Source organism: Lonchura striata, chromosome 9 (genome assembly GCF_050655825.1).
Source record: "Lonchura striata isolate lonStrDom1 chromosome 9, ASM5065582v1, whole genome shotgun sequence".
Taxonomy (NCBI): domain Eukaryota; kingdom Metazoa; phylum Chordata; class Aves; order Passeriformes; family Estrildidae; genus Lonchura; species Lonchura striata.
Genome location: NC_140711.1, coordinates 30,279,698 through 30,298,103, shown reverse-complemented (window position 1 = coordinate 30,298,103; position 18,406 = coordinate 30,279,698). Strand labels below are relative to the sequence as shown.

Sequence of the window (18,406 nt, the reverse complement as noted above, 5' to 3'; positions counted from 1 at the left end):
TAAATATTAAAGCAAATGAATTGTGGCAGTGTAAACAAAAAAAAAATAAATCTTTGAGGAGAGCTGCAGAATTGTTTCAATTTTTTAAAAAACTTGTTTAATTGTGAGACTTCTCTAAGGGTAATTTTTTGGTTACTCTGTAAGCAAATATTCAATACAGAAAAATGATGTAAAATACAAATAGCCTTTCTTATTGGTTAGGAATTTTATTTTACGGAGTCCCATCAAATATGTTGTGATGGAAATTGCTCAGTAGATGATCAGAACTAGGAAATGCATTTTAGAGTGAAACTGCTGTTTTAATTAGATCCATATAATATGGAAAATGGGAAATTAAATTAAATTAGACTTTCAGTGCAAATGGTACCCACTTCCTCGGAGGGTGATGGTGAGGGGTGGGAGGATGGGTTGTTCCTCAGCCCTTGGATGAAGGAGCATTGGAAATGTGGATCAGGCAGCAGGATAAAGCCAGAGCTGGAGCATTCTGGTGGCTCTAAAACACCTGAATTTTGGGGTGTTCCCTCCCTTGGGCCAAGAGAAAAGATGGAGTTCTCGGAATAATCCACTGAAGCCTTGGCCTTGCTCAGAGCATCACTGCTGGTGAGTGGAGCTGGAGAAACAAAGCCATGGGGTTTGTGGGGAGTCCCAGCTCTGGGGTGAAGGATTCTTGGAATGGTTTCAGCTCAGCCAGGGAATGGCTTTGGCTCAGCCAGGGAATGGTTTCAGCTCAGCCAGGGAGTGGTTTCAGCTCAGCCAGGGAGTGGTTTCAGCTCAGCCAGGGAGTGGTTTTGGCTCAGCCAGGGAGTGGTTTCAGCTCAGCCAGGGAATGGTTTCAGCTCAGCCAGGGAGTGGTGGCACCCCCATGACCTGTGGCCACTCATTGAGCCTCAGGTGATGGGGACAGGGAAGGGCTGGCTGGGATGGAGCTCTTTGCCCTCTGGAGTATCCAGAAGAGAAATGCCAGAGACTTGGAGCTTGGTCAGCAGCAGGAACCAGTAAGGGAGAAAAAATTGGAGAAGCATGAAAAATAGATCAGTAAAAAAAACCCCAAAATACACAGCAGTAACAGCTGGGGACAGCAGTGACTCCCAGAGGGGTGTCGGACACATTTCCCTTGGTTTGTACATTGGTAACTCGATGTAAGTTACACATTTCAGTTCCAAAATCCCATTATATTCCTGTTCCCTCCCCTCCAACGTCCCCAGGATGGTGTTAATGGTGTTAATTAACACCATGGTGGTGTGAATCTTCCCAGAGTTGTGGGGACAGAATTGTGGAAGGTTTTGAGTGACACGACAGGTACTGGTTTATTTTTGGAACTTCTTCTTGGAATTCCTTAACTTCTTTGGTTTGGGTAATAGTCTCAGTGATGGAAATAATTCAGTTTTCATTTTAATTCTTGCCTTCAGGTCTGGAAATGCAGGTGAGTGTGGTCCATAAGAGCTGCTCCAGCGTCAGGAACCTGTCACTATTTCCTGGGTTAGCTGTGCCTTTGTGAGGTCCTTTTGTGTTTTAAACAAAAAGCAGAGCTTGGAAGAAAGTTCTGGGAGACCCTTTTTTTTAACAAAGCCTAGCTATGTAGAAATCACATCATAATTCACCTTTATTCCCCACTTAAATTAGCACTGACACCAGCCAGTTTGTGCTCAGCATCATCAGCTGATCAGAACAGTCAGAACACATTTTGAAATACAATAATTAAGTACTTCTGTTGCCTTATGTATTTTTTTAGAAAACAATTTGAATTTTGTTGATTCTCTCTTTCTGGTGTGGTTTATATGACAATATTTTATGTCACTATTGCACATTCCATGAGGAAAACACTAATTTTTAGAATAGTAAATGAAATAGTCTCAGTTTCTTCCCTGGAATTTTTAATTAGCCATAAGAATTGGGCTTGGGCAGGGTTAGAGGTGATAACTCCCAGAAAAGGAGATTTTTGGGGCTGATAAAGGTGGCAGCTCCGTGGTCTTCAGCAGCCTGCAGGAATGGAGCTGTTCTGTTTTCATGCAGGGGAATATAAAACCAGCCCCTGCTTTCCTCTGTCTGCTCTGTGCTTCTTATATGCAAAATATTTAAAGGGAGATGCATCCAGCTTTTATGGAAATTAGGAAATTATCCATGTGTTTATAGAGTGTGCACTGGAAAATAGACACAAAATATCCAAACTTTTTATGTTATGTTGTCCCTCCACAGAATTTTGGGTGGATGGTGTGAAATATTTTTCCTTTTCTTGTGTGTTTCTAAAACTTTTTAATGACTTGATTTTTGGAGTCCAGTTACAGCAATTTTCATTTAAAAAGCTAAGTTTATTTTGTTTTTATTTTGGAAAAATGAGGTATTCTGAAAATGTATATTCTTCATAAGCATGTGGTGGTAAAAAGTACAGGTGGAATATCTTAAATTTTTTTGCATCTCATAAAATTTAAACCTCAACCTGTCTGGTTATCACTGAATTAAAGAAAAAAAATGCCTTTTTTCAAAGCTGTGAGCACAGAGAATGGGTTCATTTGTTTTACTCAGGAAAAGGTAGGGACACAGCTTTTCATCCAGGTGTTATTATTTGTGTTGTTTATGGTAATTATGAATCCAGACAGTCTCAATATTCCCAATCTTCCAAATTAGGTATTTATTTCTAGGAAATGCCTTAATCCTGTCTTTAAGCAGATGTTTTCTTTGCCTTTTAAACTGTGTTGCAGTGTTGAAGAATGAGGAATATTTGGGTTTTTTCCCCTGTTGTTTCAATTTGGGCTCTGTGCTGGTGGCACTTTGAGACTTCAGTTGCCAGTGCTGGTGCTGCATGACCTAAATTGGGATTTTTGGGGTTTTTTTGCATTTCTGAGAGCAGGTGGTGTCCTGGTGTTTAAGCTGATTTCAAGTATCTGTTTAGGTAATTCCCTTCAGCTGTCTAATAACAATTTGGGGAAGTCAGGACACAAATATTACAGAGTCTTTAAGCTCAGACTGTCACTGGGGCCTCAATCTTGGAGGTTTTATGATCCCAAAACCTGAATTATTTGGTTTGTCCCAGCCAGACAGAGGAGCAGTGTTTACCTGTAATTAATCTGAGCTGAGGCACAGGGGAAGTGGAAAATCTCAACCTGAAAATCTCTCCTGTCTGTCCCTTAACGTTTTACCATAATATCAGAGGTGTTGTCAAATTTACAACAAATAATTGCCAGGGTCGTGATTCCATCTGGAAAATGACTTGGAGCCTTTTCCCTGGCTCTGGGATCCATCCAGGGCAGATGCAGAGGCACTAATGCCTGCACAGGCAGGGAGGAATAACCTGGGCTGCTTGTCCAGAGTCCTGCTGCAAAGCTGCACCTTTGTTTTTTCAAATAGATTCCAGCTGTTTGGAGAAGGGAGCAACTCCACGTGCTTGTAAGAATTAATTGCAAGGTCTGATGGATCTGCTTGCTCATAGAATATGGGGCTTGTTTGTTCCTGTAGAATTCAAGTTTTCTTTTTTTTTTTTTTGTTTTTTGAGAAAATACAAAATGTCTTTCCTCCAGGATTGCAGCATTTAAACTTTCATTCAGCCCATTTTTTTTTTCCTGGTTGCTTTTCCTCAGCCTAAGCAGGGACAGTTCTGGGGTTTGGCTGGGAGAGGAAGGAATTTGGTGTCTTTGATATGAGCAACTGTTGTGCTTTTGCCTCACCTCGTGCTTTAAAACTCTTTGTATGACCAGAGGACAAATTGGGTATTCTCAACTCAATTGAGCCTTTTTTTGTTTTGTTTTCAGATTATTGGAATAATACTTACTTCCCTTATCAGCCTTAATTTCATTTTATATGGAAGTTTTTATCTAATGTACCTGCAGCTGGGTATTGCACTCTTTTTTTTTTTTTTAGGAGTGTGTGGCATTTTTGCCCTTGAATTCCACAACTGCTTTGAATGACAAAGGACAAGGAATGGGAGAGGCTTTTGGCTGTTTGTTTAATAGGACAATATACCAGTTTCTCTATTAACTTTGGTTTCTTTCTTATTTTATTCCCTAAAGATTATTAGAATTAGATTCCAGATTTTTTTCTGCTCAGTCATGATGTGGCTACAGGAATACAGGTTTAGAAAAAAGTCCTGCTTTGGGACACTCTGAGAAGATGTGAGGGAAATTCATGTCAGGTAAAACCAGATGGGTTCTTGTCTGATGATCTTAATTTGAGGTTGAAGTTTAGGAAGGAGTCTTTAAGCAGATTGATAAAGAAATAAATGGTTTATCTCCCTGCTTGGGTGGCAGCAGTTTAATCCATGATTTAGTTCTCAGATAACACTCGGTAAAGTCTATTTTTGGTTTTAGTTTGGAATTAAATGTTCACTGAGGTGCTCCTGCAGCTGGCAAAACCTGGTGGGCTTCTCTCCCATGGCCCATTCCTCTGTGCCTGGATTCCATGGGGTGAGCAGGGAATGGTGCTTGGATTCCATGGGGTGAGCAGGGAGCTGTGCCTGGATTCCATGGGATGAGCAGGGAATGGTGCCTGGATTCCATGGGATGAGCAGGGAATGGTGCCTGGATTCCATGGGATGAGCAGGGAATGGTGCTTGGATTCCATGGGGTGAGCAGGGAGCTGTGCCTGGATTCCATGGGGTGAGCAGGGAATGGTGCCTGGATTCCATGGGATGCAGGGAATGGTGCCTGGATTCCATGGGGTGAGCAGGGAATGGTGCCTGGATTCCATGGGATGGAGGCAGGGAATGGTGCCTGGATTCCATGGGATGCAGGGAATGGTGCCTGGATTCCATGGGATGGAGGCAGGGAATGGTGCCTGGATTCCATGGGATGCAGGGAATGGTGCCTGGATTCCATGGGATGAGCAGGGAATGGTGCCTGGATTCCATGGGATGGAGGCAGGGAATGGTGCCTGGATTCCATGGGATGCAGGGAATGGTGCCTGGATTCCATGGGATGGAGGCAGGGAATGGTGCCTGGATTCCATGGGATGGAGGCAGGGAATGGTGCCTGGATTCCATGGGATGCAGGGAATGGTGCCTGGATTCCATGGGATGCAGGGAATGGTGCCTGGATTCCATGGGATGCAGGTTCTGGGCACAGCACTGTGGCCCCAAGGCTCATTTAGGGCTCTCGATGTCTTTGGGGCTGGTTCTCCTCCTCCCAGCTGATCTCCTGTGGGTTTTCCAGGGCTGGATCCTTCCCAAGGACTCCTTGTAGGATAACCAAGGCTTTGTGGCAGAGGAGGCACCTTCTTCATCCCCCTTGGAATCTGGAGCAGGAGGTTCTCCAGGAATGTGGGGAGCTCGGGGTGTGCCAAGGCAGCACATCCATGTCCCATCCCTGGGTTCTGCTCTCCGTGCTGCTTCTCCAGTGACTCCATCTCCTCAAAATTACAGTTGTGGGAATTTCACCTCCTCAGATGTTTGATAGTTTAGTGCCCATGATTTAAAAGGGAATGATTTAAAAGGGAATTTAAATCCCTTTAAATTGGGGAAATTTAAAGTGGGGAATTGCTGGGCTGACTTGGTGCTGGTGTTTGGCAAATCCATCTCCTCAGTTCTGCATTTGGCATAATTTGCCACACAAGGATAACAGCAAGGAAATCCTTCCTCTCCCAGCCAAATCCTGGAGCTGTCACTGCTTAGGCTGAGGAAAAGGCAACCAGGAAAAAATGGGCTGAGTGAACATTTAAATGGTACAATCCTGGGGGAAAGACATTTTCCATCATCTCCAAAAAAGTTGCTGGTTGTCCCAGTTCTTTTTATTTTACTTCTCTCTGGCAGTGTGGGTGCTAATTTTTAAATCTTAAATATTCCCTTATTTTGAAATATCTTTTGTCACTTACTGCCTGTCCAAACTGCTGGTTTGAAACAACTTTTTCCTCTTAGCATCAGTCTCATTTCAGGTTCAAACTCTTGACTCTGCTGCTGCCTACTTTTGTTATCACTCCTTATATTTCACTCCTTACTATTATCATACATATTATCTATATTTAACTTTCCCAAAGACATGCATTTTAAAATTGCAATCTAATAATGCAATATTTAATGGAGGCAGCTACCTTTACGTTATATTTACATCTTTAATAATTCCTGCAGTCTGAACGACTGCAATTGATACCTGAAATTATTTTGCCTTACCAACGACTCGTACTGTGATTTATTTATTTTTTTTTTTCCCTAGTGGTGAAGTTGAGTTAAACAAGGAACTTTCTCTTAATATGCTTTGAAAGAGAACATGGCATTTTGCTGCAATTACTTGTGTGTTTGCACTCTGGCTTTATTGCCAGTCTGAGCAGGCAGGCTTGATGCAGCGCAGTTGTTCCATTGTTCTGGCCCAGCCCTTGGATTTATGGCTGAAGTATTAAAAAGCCCTGAATTGTTGGCTTTTGTTTGTGCCCATTGAGCTAAAAAGAATCTAATAAGGCTTGTGTCAGGTGAGAGATGCTTAGAAGAATTCCAGGAGAGAAGTTGACATCTCTGCACCGTTCTTTGGAGTGGGGGGTGCTGTTTGCCAAGAAAAAAAAAAAGATTATTTTTGCAAAACTTGGTCTTTCCTGGAAGAGCTCAAAGAGAAGAAAACAAACCCTGTCTTGGTTTTGGGCTCTAATTCCTCCTTCCATTTAAAAAAGTCTCTCCTTTGCAGTTGTAACCTTTTGAAGAGATTAGATTGGACCTCTAAGATAGAGTTCAGCACTTTAGTGCAATATAATTGGGGAAATACTAAACGCCACTGACCTCATTTCCTTTAGAACAATGAGAATTAATAGTTGCACGTTTTATTAGGCTGATATTCCAGATGTAGTGTACATTTAATTAAGTGTAGTTTCCTTTTGGTTATGGTATGTGGCTCTGCTTTTTGTCGCAAATTCTTTCTAGTTTTACAGTTTTCCACATGTTTTCTTTCACCATTTATGATTTTTTCAAAGCGGGGCTATAAGGATTTAAATCACTTTAGCATGCAGCAAAACAGTTCCCATTCAAACAATAAACGCCATTTTAAAAAGCCTTTAGATCTTCTGTCACTTCATAAATATAAATGTATAAAAACATTATGCAGTTGTAGTGCCCACCTGCTAATTAAATGCAGATTTCCTCAAACTTGTTTTAAAATCCGCTTATTTGTTTCAACTCGGTCTCTGCTCAGAATACATATGGCCCTTGTGAAACTAATTATGCTTATGGAGCAGCTGTTAAATTTAGTGCAACTAATTTTATCCAATATTTTACATTTTAATTGATTACCTGTGAAGAAATTAGCAAATTAACACTTATTGTGCAGTAACTGAATGGGCTTTTATGGAGACTTTCAGTTTTTACAAGCGGCCCGTGGAATAAAGCCATTTCTTAGGGTTTGAGATGAGGAAGTTATTGGTGAGCCTTGATTATCTGGTGTGAGAATTTAGGGATCCCGAGTGATGCCAAGCATCTGTGTGTTCTGCAACTTAGACATGAAAAGCAGATTGGAAAGTAATGGCTTTTCACAGAATTTTGGGAACATATGGGCTTATCTGGATCTAAGAACCCTTTGAAGATCTTTGAACTTGACTAAATGACTTAACCTTTGGCATGGTGGGTGGGTGTTTTGGGTGTCGTTTGGGGGGAAGGGGATCCATGCTGGAAATCTCCTCTACAGCTTCTTTTTTTTTTTTTTTTTTTCTTCTGGTAGTTCCATAATTTGAACATTTGGGGTCTTGCTTTAATAGGACTAATTGTGATTCTTGTCATTTTTCAACAGCAGATAAAATAGAAAATTTGTCTGCTCTGCCAGATATGTGGTCTTTTGTTGTGGTTCGGTGATGAGCTGGGGACGCAGATGGAGCTTTTGGGAGCTCCATTTCAGGAAGTTTTATCTAGATTTCCTGTCCTGTAGATCTTGCAAGATACTTGAATAGGAATTAAGGAACAGTAGAGAGAGACTCTTGCCAAGGCCATGGAGGGATGGGACGAGTGGGAATGGCCTGAAGCTGATGGAGGGAGGTTTAGATGGGATGCTGGAAGGAATCCATCCCTGTGAGCGTGTGGGACACTGGGTGCCCAGGGAGGGATGGCAGGGACACCTTCCACTATCCCAGGGAGCTCCAATCCTGCCCCTGGACACTTCCAGGGATGGGGAGATTCCATGCAATAACTAATTTTTAAAAGCTGTTTCCTATATATAAATGTCACCTGCCACCAGTTCTGCACAGAGGTGGGAATGAGCAGAAATCCAGGGACTGAACATCCAGCCTGCCTCAGCTGAATTTTATTTGCACCTGCAAAAGGTAGAAGTGAACTCCAGTTCAGATTTGAGCTGAGAAACTGAAGTTCTTTAGCAATAAATATTTTAGATTCCTGTTGCTCCTGGTGGGAGAACTGTGCCATTAAGTGAGGAGAGGCCCTGCATCGATTAAAGGTGATTTGTGTTGCTACAGGGCTGTGTTTGTTCTGTTGTTTGGGGTTTATTTTCTGTTGTGGACTCACCTGCAGAGTTCTGAGAAGTCAACGTTACTGGGAATAGTGGATTTAGGGCAGTGCTCTGTAAATCTGTGATGATGTAAAAGTAGTGTCTCTGTGCCAAACAAAAATTAGATTTAATATCCAGAATTCCCTTTCAAGTCAAAACTTCCTCTGCCTGAGGAGTAAGGATGGGTGGATGGACACTTTCACATTTGTGATGACATGCTAAAAATCCATTTTGAGCCAGCAAATGTTCTCCAGTTAAGAATACAGCAGTGCAGTGGTAATTTGATCTATTTATTAGTGTTAATAGAGTGACCAGGATGGGAGAGCTGCTGTTGGAAGGTACCAGCTGCTGAAACAGGAACCCAGCCCTGACCTCTGGAGCTGCTCCTGGCAGGAACAGGGACCTGAACTCCCATGTGCTGGACAAGTTCCAGAAATGTAATTTATAGCCTCATCCAGATGGAGGATTTTCTTTTGCTTAGTCTATTGTTGAGTTTTATTGAGCAGTTGTTGTTTCATAAAAGGAGGGATTTTTGTCTGTGTGATTTGGTTTTTAAAGGCCTTGGCAGTTTTGCCCTCTGAGAGGTGCTAAAAGAAACTTTTTATACTGTTTTAAAAATTCCCCATTTCCCTCACTACTTAATGGAACTTTTCCATGAGGTACCATCAGAACTGTCATGGGAATCATGGAATTGTAGAATCATGGGATGGGTTGGGAAGGACCTTAAAGCCCATCTCATTCCAGCCCTGCCCTGGGAAGGGACAATTCCAAAGTCCAGGGTGCTCAGGTAGAAGAAACCAAGGAAAACTTGACCTGATTTTTCTCAAATATTCCTTGTCTACTCAGGTAGCATTGATCCATGAAAAATTATTAAATACAGCTTAGAAAATCCTCTACCAGAAATTCAGGAATAATGAAATAATTTTGGACATACAAAGAGCCAGCCCTAATACTTCTTGATCTTTTTTTCCATTTTGTTAATGGATGAATCCTGCCTTGTGTGTTTTAAGTTATTTTGCATCTCTTTTCAGAGCAGGAGCCGTGTTTTCTTTTTCACTTATTTTGCTAAATTGTCAGTTTCAAGGTATTAAACTGTGAAATGTGCTACATTATTAGATCTATTTATTAAATTTATTGAAATTAAATAATAAAATATAACTATAAAATCCAAAATTATAAAAACCTTAAATTGTATTTTAAATAATCTAAGTTTATATCAATTCAGGATATTTGGAAGGTGGGGTATACAACAAGGCTGAGGTGCAGTGCTGGTGAGAAATGGCTGACAGGTTGTTCTGATGGTGAAATTTTGTAACTGTGAAAGTAGGGCAGTGAGATCACAGAGATTTTCACTCTAGACCTTTAAAGCATTTTAAAAAGTGTTTGGATTCAGGGCTGAGTAGCCAAAAGTTTCCAAAACCTGGAGATGAAACCCTTGGTAGCAGACGGGGCCTGCTGATGTCAGATGTTTGACTTCACCCACTGTTTTTTGGAGAAAATACCTGGATGTCTCTGCAGAGGAAGGCAGAGGAATTGGTGGTGTTTTGTTGGACTAATTTGGTATTTTACACTTTGGGGATCCTTTCTGTCTGCCTAGAAGCAGCCCCTTCTTTCTCTAGTGAAGGAGAACCTTCCTTCACTATCTGGCTGCTTCTCACAAGAGTTTTGGTTAGGGTTTGGGTTAGTGACAACCATGAATCAACCCCAGCAGAGGCAGGAGAAGGAAGCAGGACCCGGCAGTGAGGGTCTGTTCCAACCTGGTGGGTCTGGTTCAGGGGTTCCGTGTGGTGGAAAAGTCTCTCCTCCAAGCCTCCTTCCAAAGAAAACTCTGCAGCCTCTTGTTGTTGGGTCTCAAGGCAGTTCATTGCAAGTTATCTAAAAGATTTTCTCCTGAAGCTGCTGTGGTTTGCTCACAGCTCAGGCAGAGGCACACACACACCCTGACATCCTCTCTGACTCCTCCTCTTCCTCTTCTTCTTCTTCTCCTTCTTCTTCCTCTTCCTCTTCTTCTTCTTCTTCATCTTCTCCTTCTTCTTCTTCTTCTTCTCTCCCCACCCAGGGCTGCTGCTCTCTTTTATATGTACATTACGTGTTACATGTTCACAGTTTTCCCCAATGCCTATTACCTATATTAAATGGTGATTTTCTATCTTTTATATGGTACATTACGTGTTACATGGTTACAGTTTTTCCCAATGCCTATTACCTATATTAAATGGTGATTTTCTATCTTTTATATGGTACATTACGTGTTACATGTTCACAATTTTCCCCAATGCCTATTACCTATATTAAATGGTGATTTTCTATCTTTTATATGGTACATTACGTGTTACATGTTCACAATTTTCCCCAATGCCTATTACCTATATTAAATGGTGATTTTCTATCTTTTATATGGTACATTACGTGTTACATGGTTACAGTTTTTCCCAATGCCTATTACCTATATTAAATGGTGCTTTTCTATTCTAAACCAATCCATAAATGCCAATGTCATCAAGAACATGGAGGTAAGGAAGAAAAAAGGAGGAACAGGACCAACCTACATTCGTCCATCTTAGAACTTCTGTCCCCCATGTACAAAGTAAAACCCCCCCTGTACATGTGTTAAAACCCCCTTGTACAATACTAAATAATTCTTCCCTCTACTTTGTGACTACTTCTACTGTAATATCTAAACTTTTGTGACTTCTTGTTCTTCCTGCAAGGTTGGTAACTCATCCCATGGCTCAAACCCAAAATCCCAGCTGTTTGCAGCTGCCTGCCAGGGTCCCAAATGCTTCTGAGCAGGGACTGGAACCTCCAAAAATGTCGGAGGGACATTTGGAGTTCTGACTTCTGTGCTTGTGCCCCGCGCAGGTCGCGCTCGCGGGCCCGGCAGCGATCCTACAGCCGCAGCAGCGAGCGGTCCGGCCAGCGGAGAACGCCCAGCGCCTCCCGGGAGCGCCGCAGGGGCCGCGACAAGGACAAGGACAAGGCCAAGGACAAGGACAAGGGCAGAGGGAAGGAGAAGGAGGCTCACGGCACCAAGGCCGGGTGAGTGAAACGGGAAATGACGCGGCTGGAGCGAAGGCGGGCGGCAGCACTGTGTCCTTATCGCTGTGCGGGGACCCAGCACGTCCCCCGGGCTGCCCTGGCTGTCCCCAGAGCCTGGCACCAAGTCAAAAACACCTGTGGCTTCCATTTTACCCATGGAAAAAAGCTGCCAACTCTGTGTGAGGAATTACAAACCACAAGGGTTTGAGTAGTGTGGTATTTGTACTCACACAGGGTGAAAAAGTAGAATTTTGGGGCTTTATAGAATGGGGTTCAAGAGGACAAGATGGAGGGATTTGGGCGTGTCCCGACCTTCTTCTCCTTCTCCTTGCCCTCCGTGTCTTGCTGTGCTGGTGACACTTTTCTGTTGGTTTAAGGTAGGGACACGCTGTCCAACATAAATGACAGATATTGGCACATTATTGTAAATATAGTCACATAATTTCTGATATAAAATGTAAACGCTGCCCGAGGTGAGGCACAGAACGCCACGGCCGAGCTGCTGGCCAGAGCTCAGCAGGGCAGAGAGAGAATGGTGACACTTTTCTGTTGGTTTAAGGTAGGGACACACTGCCCAACATAAATTATCAATATTGGCACATTATTGTAAACGTGGCACACATAATTTTTGGTGTAAAATGCAAACACCGCCCTGAGGACAGACAGAATGCCACGGCCATGCTGGACAGAGCTCAGCAGGGCAGAGAGAGAATGTTCTAGAGAAGGGAAAATAAACAACCTTGAGAAGCTGATCCTGCACATTCAGAACTCTTCTTTGGCCACGTGCGTTTGAAAATGAGGATTTTTACACTCTTGGGGTCACCCACCCCCCAAGATTGCTGTAGTGATTTGACCTTATCTTAAATTGTATTTTATATAAACTAAGTTTGTATCAGTTCAGAATGTTTGAAATGTGGGGTGTTATTAGAATATTATTCAGAATATTCAGAGTATTTGGAGGGTGGGATTTGTAGGGTTCTACAGTTCTGTGGCAACATTTTGCACTAAGTAATGGTTTAATTTTCCACCCTTTTCCCCTGGCTTGGTTTCAGGTGGTTTAAAGAGCTTTCTGCAATTTGTTAATATAAACAGTCTTCCCATATGCAATAGCCATAATTTAGGGGAAAAATGGGGAATATTGGAAAGGATGAGGGCTTCTTGCTAAGAGAAGATAGGTTTCATTGTTCACACACACCTACACCTCCTCCCAGTGGCAGAAGTTCCTCCTGGGCTTTGGCTGAGGCTCACAAATGCAGCTTCAGCAGAAGCCTTGCTCTGGGTGAACCTGCTCTCAGTCCAGTTTCTGCTTGGAATAACTTGGGTTTGATGACAAATTGCAGGAAAGGCAGTGTAATTTTTTTACATTTTATGTAATTTAAATAATTCCCTCTGCTTTATGTATTATGCTCTTGTGCAGCCTTTCCTGGGCTATTTGTCTTTTCCCTCTTTGTCTGATCCCTTCCAAAAAAAAACCACTGAGGTGTCACTTCATGACTTTCACTTGGGTGGATTCCTGCTGAAAAATGCTCCTGGGGAATTTCTAGGGCAGCACCTTCCACCCACATGTGGGCTTCTGTTGGCTTCTGGAATTTTTCCTTCATTCTCTGTGGCAGCAGGAAAATTCCTGGTTAAGTTGGATCCAATTTGGACTCTCCAAGCAGATTAATTTCTGGACCCAGAGTCTAGAAAGTCTCATTATTGTACAGAGCTCTTCCAGAACTTCCAGCATCAGGGACTCTGTAGTGGAAACAATCCTGTGGCCTCAGGATTTGAGCCTCAAAGGCACCTCAAGGACCAGGTCTGGTTCCCAGTTTAAATTCATGGCTGTTTGCAATGTATTTATTCAAAATAGCTGCTTTGGAGCTGTAATGAAGATCAGCCTGAAGCCAGACTGTAAGAAGAAGGTACATAAATTCTCAGGTGCTGCTTGACTTTATAGTTTAACTTTGCATAAAAGGAGGTATTTCAGCTTGGCAGCACTGCAGCTTCTCTGAGAGATGTTGTATATTTGGGGCTTTACTGCTCCTCTAAAGGACAGAATCAAAATGCATTTTTTTCACTAATTAAGCAGCAAATTTGTTTGTGGCTCTTGTAAACCCTAATGATGATTTTTCTGTCTTTGGCTTGGCTGTGTTTGTAGATGTGAGGGGGAAAGGTCTGTGCTTGAGGTTTTTTTTGGGCAGTTTTAGATTGTTTCAAGGGAGATCTTGTCACAGTAAACATCTCAAGAGGAATTTCAAAAGTAAAAAACTAAAATTATTTTTTAAAAATCGCATTCTGGGCATTGTCCTTTGGCGTTCCCCGTTTCAGTGATGATTCTCTAACATTGAACACAGAATTTCTGGAGTGCTGGAGAAGCTCCAGCTGTTCATGAGATGGGCTGTGAAACAGCTCAGCCCTTCTCTTATACCCTGAGATGCTCTAAGGGATGTTCCACTTATCCAGCCCTTCTGGAGGGAAATCCTGCAGCAGCTGCTGGGAATGTGGGCTGGGAGTTCCCTCCACTCCCAAATCTCATGCAACATCTACATGCAGGAAGCCTGTCCAGGTCTGCAGAAGTGAGGGGTTTTACAGTACTACCATGTTTTCCCACTGTTTTTTGTACTAATCAAAGCATTACATTCATCTTTTATTTATGCTTTTTGAAATTCGCTTGTTTTAAAACAACCTGCATGCATGTCTTCATTGACCTGGTTGGGTGTGCTGTTGAATTTTGATGTTTCAAGTCTTGATCAGCTTCAAAACATGCAAATTCTGTTGTTCTGAGATGCGTTTTTATAAGGCTCCTTGCTAATTGTTAAATTGGAGGGAGAAAGCTACTAAAAGCTTGTTAGTTTAAAATACCTTTTTCTAGATTTATGGGTCTCATCGTTGCTTGTGTACTAGTGGAATTTTGGATTACTTCTCCGAGTGATTTTGACAATTTTTAATGGAATAAATTAAGAGCAGCTCCTCAGTTCTTAAGAGAAGTGGTGAACCATTAATCAAACCTGACCACTGCTTTAATTGCTGATCCTTAATAAGGTTATTGATACATTTGGGCATTAATGGTTTCACAGCTTCCTAAATATTTGAGAAATCCCAGAATCCTGGAATGGTTTGGGCTGGACAGACCTTAAATCCCATCTTACTCCAGCTCCTGCCATGGGCAGGGCCACCTTCCATGGACCAGGTTGCTCCAGGTGGTCCTGGACACTGGAGATCCCCTGGGCACCCTGTGCCAGCCCCTTCCCAGGGAGCAATTCCTTCCCAAAATCCCATCCATCCCTTCCCCCTGGCAGTTCCCTGTGTCCTGTCAGTATTACAGAGCTGAGGAGTTTGTTGTTCAAACACAATCCCCATTTTTCCTTTGAAGTTTCCCTGAGGTCCCCCTGTCTGGGGACCTTTTTCCAGGGGCATTTCCCCACACCCCTTGGAGCTGGATCCATGCCCAGTGCCCATGGATGGCACGTGGTGACTGATGGCTGTTGATGAGATTTTTGCTGTTTGGAGAAAACCTCAGGAGTAAAGTGGGAATATTGGACTTTTCCGAGTCAGACTCTCCTGGAACTTGGCACAGGATTATTTTCCCCCTCCCTTCTTCCCAGCTGGTGCAGTAGGAAGTCACTGATGGTAATTGGCCCTGATTTGCATATAGGTGATGGAGTTGTGTGGGGCAGAGCACCCCAGAACTCCTCGGGAGCTGTGCTGGGATCAAAGCTGCTGTCTGGCACGGAGCTGGGGGTGCTGCTTGCATTAAACATTCATCACCCTCCCAGCCTGCCAGCAGGAATTCTGGGCTGGGCTGATGTGTTTTCATGCAAAATTTATTGGGGAAGACGAGGGTTGTAAAGAGAGATCTCGTTGCCTTTCAGCAGCAGCAGAGGGGGAACGCTTGATTGGGAGGGGAGATTCCTCTGGCACGTTTGGGGCCTGGGTTACACCAGGAGCTGAAGGGTTGGGAAAGCTGCTTTTGTCTCTCCAAGACCTTTTCCTCAAAATCTTACCTGCCAAAATCCATTTCTCAAGGAGCAGAAACTTGCAAATACAAATTGATGTCCAGGGTGCTACAATGCTTGTTTAATTTGCACTGCTCAGGTGCATTCAGGAGTTCTTGTTGGTTGCTTGAATTCTCTTTGGAGTTTATATTTTCCCCAGAAGCCTCTTTGAAATAGAATACATTGTGTTTAGTTTGTAGCCCAGGAGTCCAAAAGGAAACTATATTAATTTTGGAAGTTTTGATCCCAAATATAATAAATGAGGATTGCTGCTGGGCTGGAACCTTGCATGCCATGATTCAACCTTGATCAAATTCTTGTTTTTGAGTTGTAAGCATCCTAGAGGAGGTGCTTCCAGGAAAATGGAAATGGGCTGGTGGGAATTGCAGAATCTGGCCAAAAATCCATCTTAAACATGGACATTCCTAGAAAAGCTGGAGAACTTCTTTAAAATCTGTTTAAAATTAGCAGCTGCATTTTGAATGCTGAAACCAAACAACTCCATCCTGTGGTAGAAAGTAGTTTGAATGCTTATAGGAGAAATACTTTCTGTCAGAGAGGAAGATCCTGTCCTTAACCCAAGAGGGTTTATTTTCAGTGTCCAGGCTAAATTATGAGGACTTTACAAAAACTCCAGTCATGCTGCTGAGAAGTGCTAGTAGTAAAATTTTAAGATGCTTGGTAGGATTTTTTGGTCCCAGTGATTTCTTTGGGCAGCTTCTCGAAGGACAGCTTCTAAGATTGAATGCCAGCTTGAGCTCTTTTGTCCAGCCTGGGCTACTCCAGTGTCTGCCAGGCACTTGCTTGGACTCCAAGTGGGTTTTCCAGGATCTTTAGGATGTACTGCCATGGCAAGGGAGTCACTTATCCACAGTAATGCCAACATGCCTCTTCTGTTGATTAATTATTTTATTTATTCTTACTCTGTTTGCCTTCCTTTCTACCTCCAGCCCGCAGGCACAACCCAGACATGAGGTGACCTGGAGCAGGTGATGCAGTCATTAGAAGTGGGTCTCTGGGTGAGCTCAGTGCAGAGATTTAATCCCTTGCCCTGTCAGGATGTGTGTTTGCTGCTGGGAAAGGAGCTGAGCAGCTTGGGTTGGCTCCCCTGCGACGCTCAGGGGAGGGATCCTGAGAGCACCCAGCACCTGCAGTGCCCTGGGAGCACCTGGGCAGGTTTGGGGTGATGGAGGAGGCTCAGAGCTCTGCTGGGAGGCAGAAGGAAGCAGCTGAGAGGCCAAACCAGGACAGTTTCCTCCCAGTAAGTCAGCCAAAGGCTAATGGGAAGCAAAGGAAGGTTTTTTTCTGAAAAGGACTGAGACCTCCATATGCCCAGAGCAGCTCGAGGGTCACTTGCCTTTGACCGAGATTTGTTGCTATTGTTGTCTAAGCTGTGTTGGCCTTGTTTTTCTTTTTGTTTGCTAAAAATCCCCTTTTAGGACTCAAAAGACTGGCCATTTATTTAATAGGCAGCAGCATATGGGATGATTTCTTTTCCTTTCACTCCCAGACAGCTGGAAAAGCCAGCGTGGATGGGACACGTGTGTAAGCTGTGGAGCAAAACTGTGCAAGAGGTGCTGGGGAACCACTGGCTCTGGAAAAGAAATAGATTTTAGTTCAGAGTAACCATTTCGTTTTCATTCATTAAGTACTTCTTGTGCTAAGTATAAAAATCTAAGTTTTGTGTTCAAATTCTGTGGTTCAGACTGTCAGTTAGTGATGGCTGTCAAATGAGCTTCCCTGCTAAATTCATGGACTATGCTGAGGGAATTATATTTCTCCTTATTTCCAGAAATAGGTTTTGGAATGCATTTGAAGGCAGTATCTTCAAAGACACACATTCTTTTAAGCTGTTTAAAATTTTCCAAACTATCCGCTCCTTAAAACTGCCAGCCACCATGATTGTCCTTTTATAACTATATCATTTGCATTATCCCGGGTTTTGGGTGGAATCATTCCTTCAACGTGGAGTGTTCCTGCTGAAGGAGGGTTTTGTTTGCCCACATGTCCAAACACACACACGCTCTGAATATAAACGTGGAGTTTTGGGTGTTTTTTTTTTCCCTGGGACACCTTGTGCTGGGAGAGCAGCTGACTATTGTTTTAATGGTCTCCCTTAATCTGGGCAGGAGGAATCCAAAGTGAATGATCCGGAGCTGTGCAAATCCAGTTAGTGTGAGCTGTAATCTCTTTACTGGCTTTAAGGAGTTGGAGTGGCACTGAGACACCCTGCAGATACTGAACAGCAGAGATACAGTAATCACCTCACCCTCGCCCTGCTCCTGCATCCTGCCCCTAAAACCACCAGGCCCCAGCAAGGATTTAGGGAAAACCCAGCCCCAAACCAGCAAACTGCTCCTCGGAGCAGGCAGAGGAGGGGCAGCTCACAAACAGCCCATCTGAAAGATATTTGAAATTCACATTAAAATACTCAACTCGTTGTTGCACCTCGTATTTTGAATTGGGAATGGTTTCTCTGGAATCAGCTTACCTGCTATGGAGATTATAAACCATCCATGGCTTTGATTAGGAAGGGAAGGGGAGTCTTTGTTTGGAGGAAGCATTTCTAATCCTGGTCTAATTTTGGACCTTTCTGTTGTTTGGAATTCTAAAATAATATGACAAACTTAAATGAAATAATCTGAACTGTTGTTCAGTGATAGGACACGAGGGAATAGTTTTACATTAAGAGAAGAGGGATGTAGATTGGATATTGGGAAGGAATTCCTGGCTGGGAGGGTGAGGAGGAGCTGGGCTGGAATTCCCAGAGCAGCTGTGGCTGCCCCTGGATCCCTGGCAGTGCCCAAGGCCAGGCTGGAGCACCTGGGACAGTGGGAGGTGTCCCTGCCATGGCAGGGCTGGCACTGGATGGGCTTTAAGGTCCCTTCCAGCCCAAATCTCTCTGATTCCATGATTTACTTCCAGGCTCTGGTTTCATCCTTGGCACCTCCTGGTTCTGGGCTGGGCAGGTTGTTCCTACTCAGCAGGAGT

At 43.2% G+C, this 18,406-nt stretch overlaps 1 protein-coding gene across 1 annotated transcript in view; it reads left to right on the top strand.

Annotated features, from left to right (window-relative positions):
- Positions 1 to 18,406, top strand: part of RSRC1 (arginine and serine rich coiled-coil 1) — a 102,980-nt gene that overhangs the window by 15,183 nt on the left and 69,391 nt on the right. Inside the window, exon 5 of the mRNA XM_085587455.1 lies at positions 11,262 to 11,438. Within this exon, the coding sequence (XP_085443581.1) occupies positions 11,262 to 11,438 (177 nt within the window). The remainder of the gene's footprint in view (positions 1 to 11,261; positions 11,439 to 18,406) is intronic.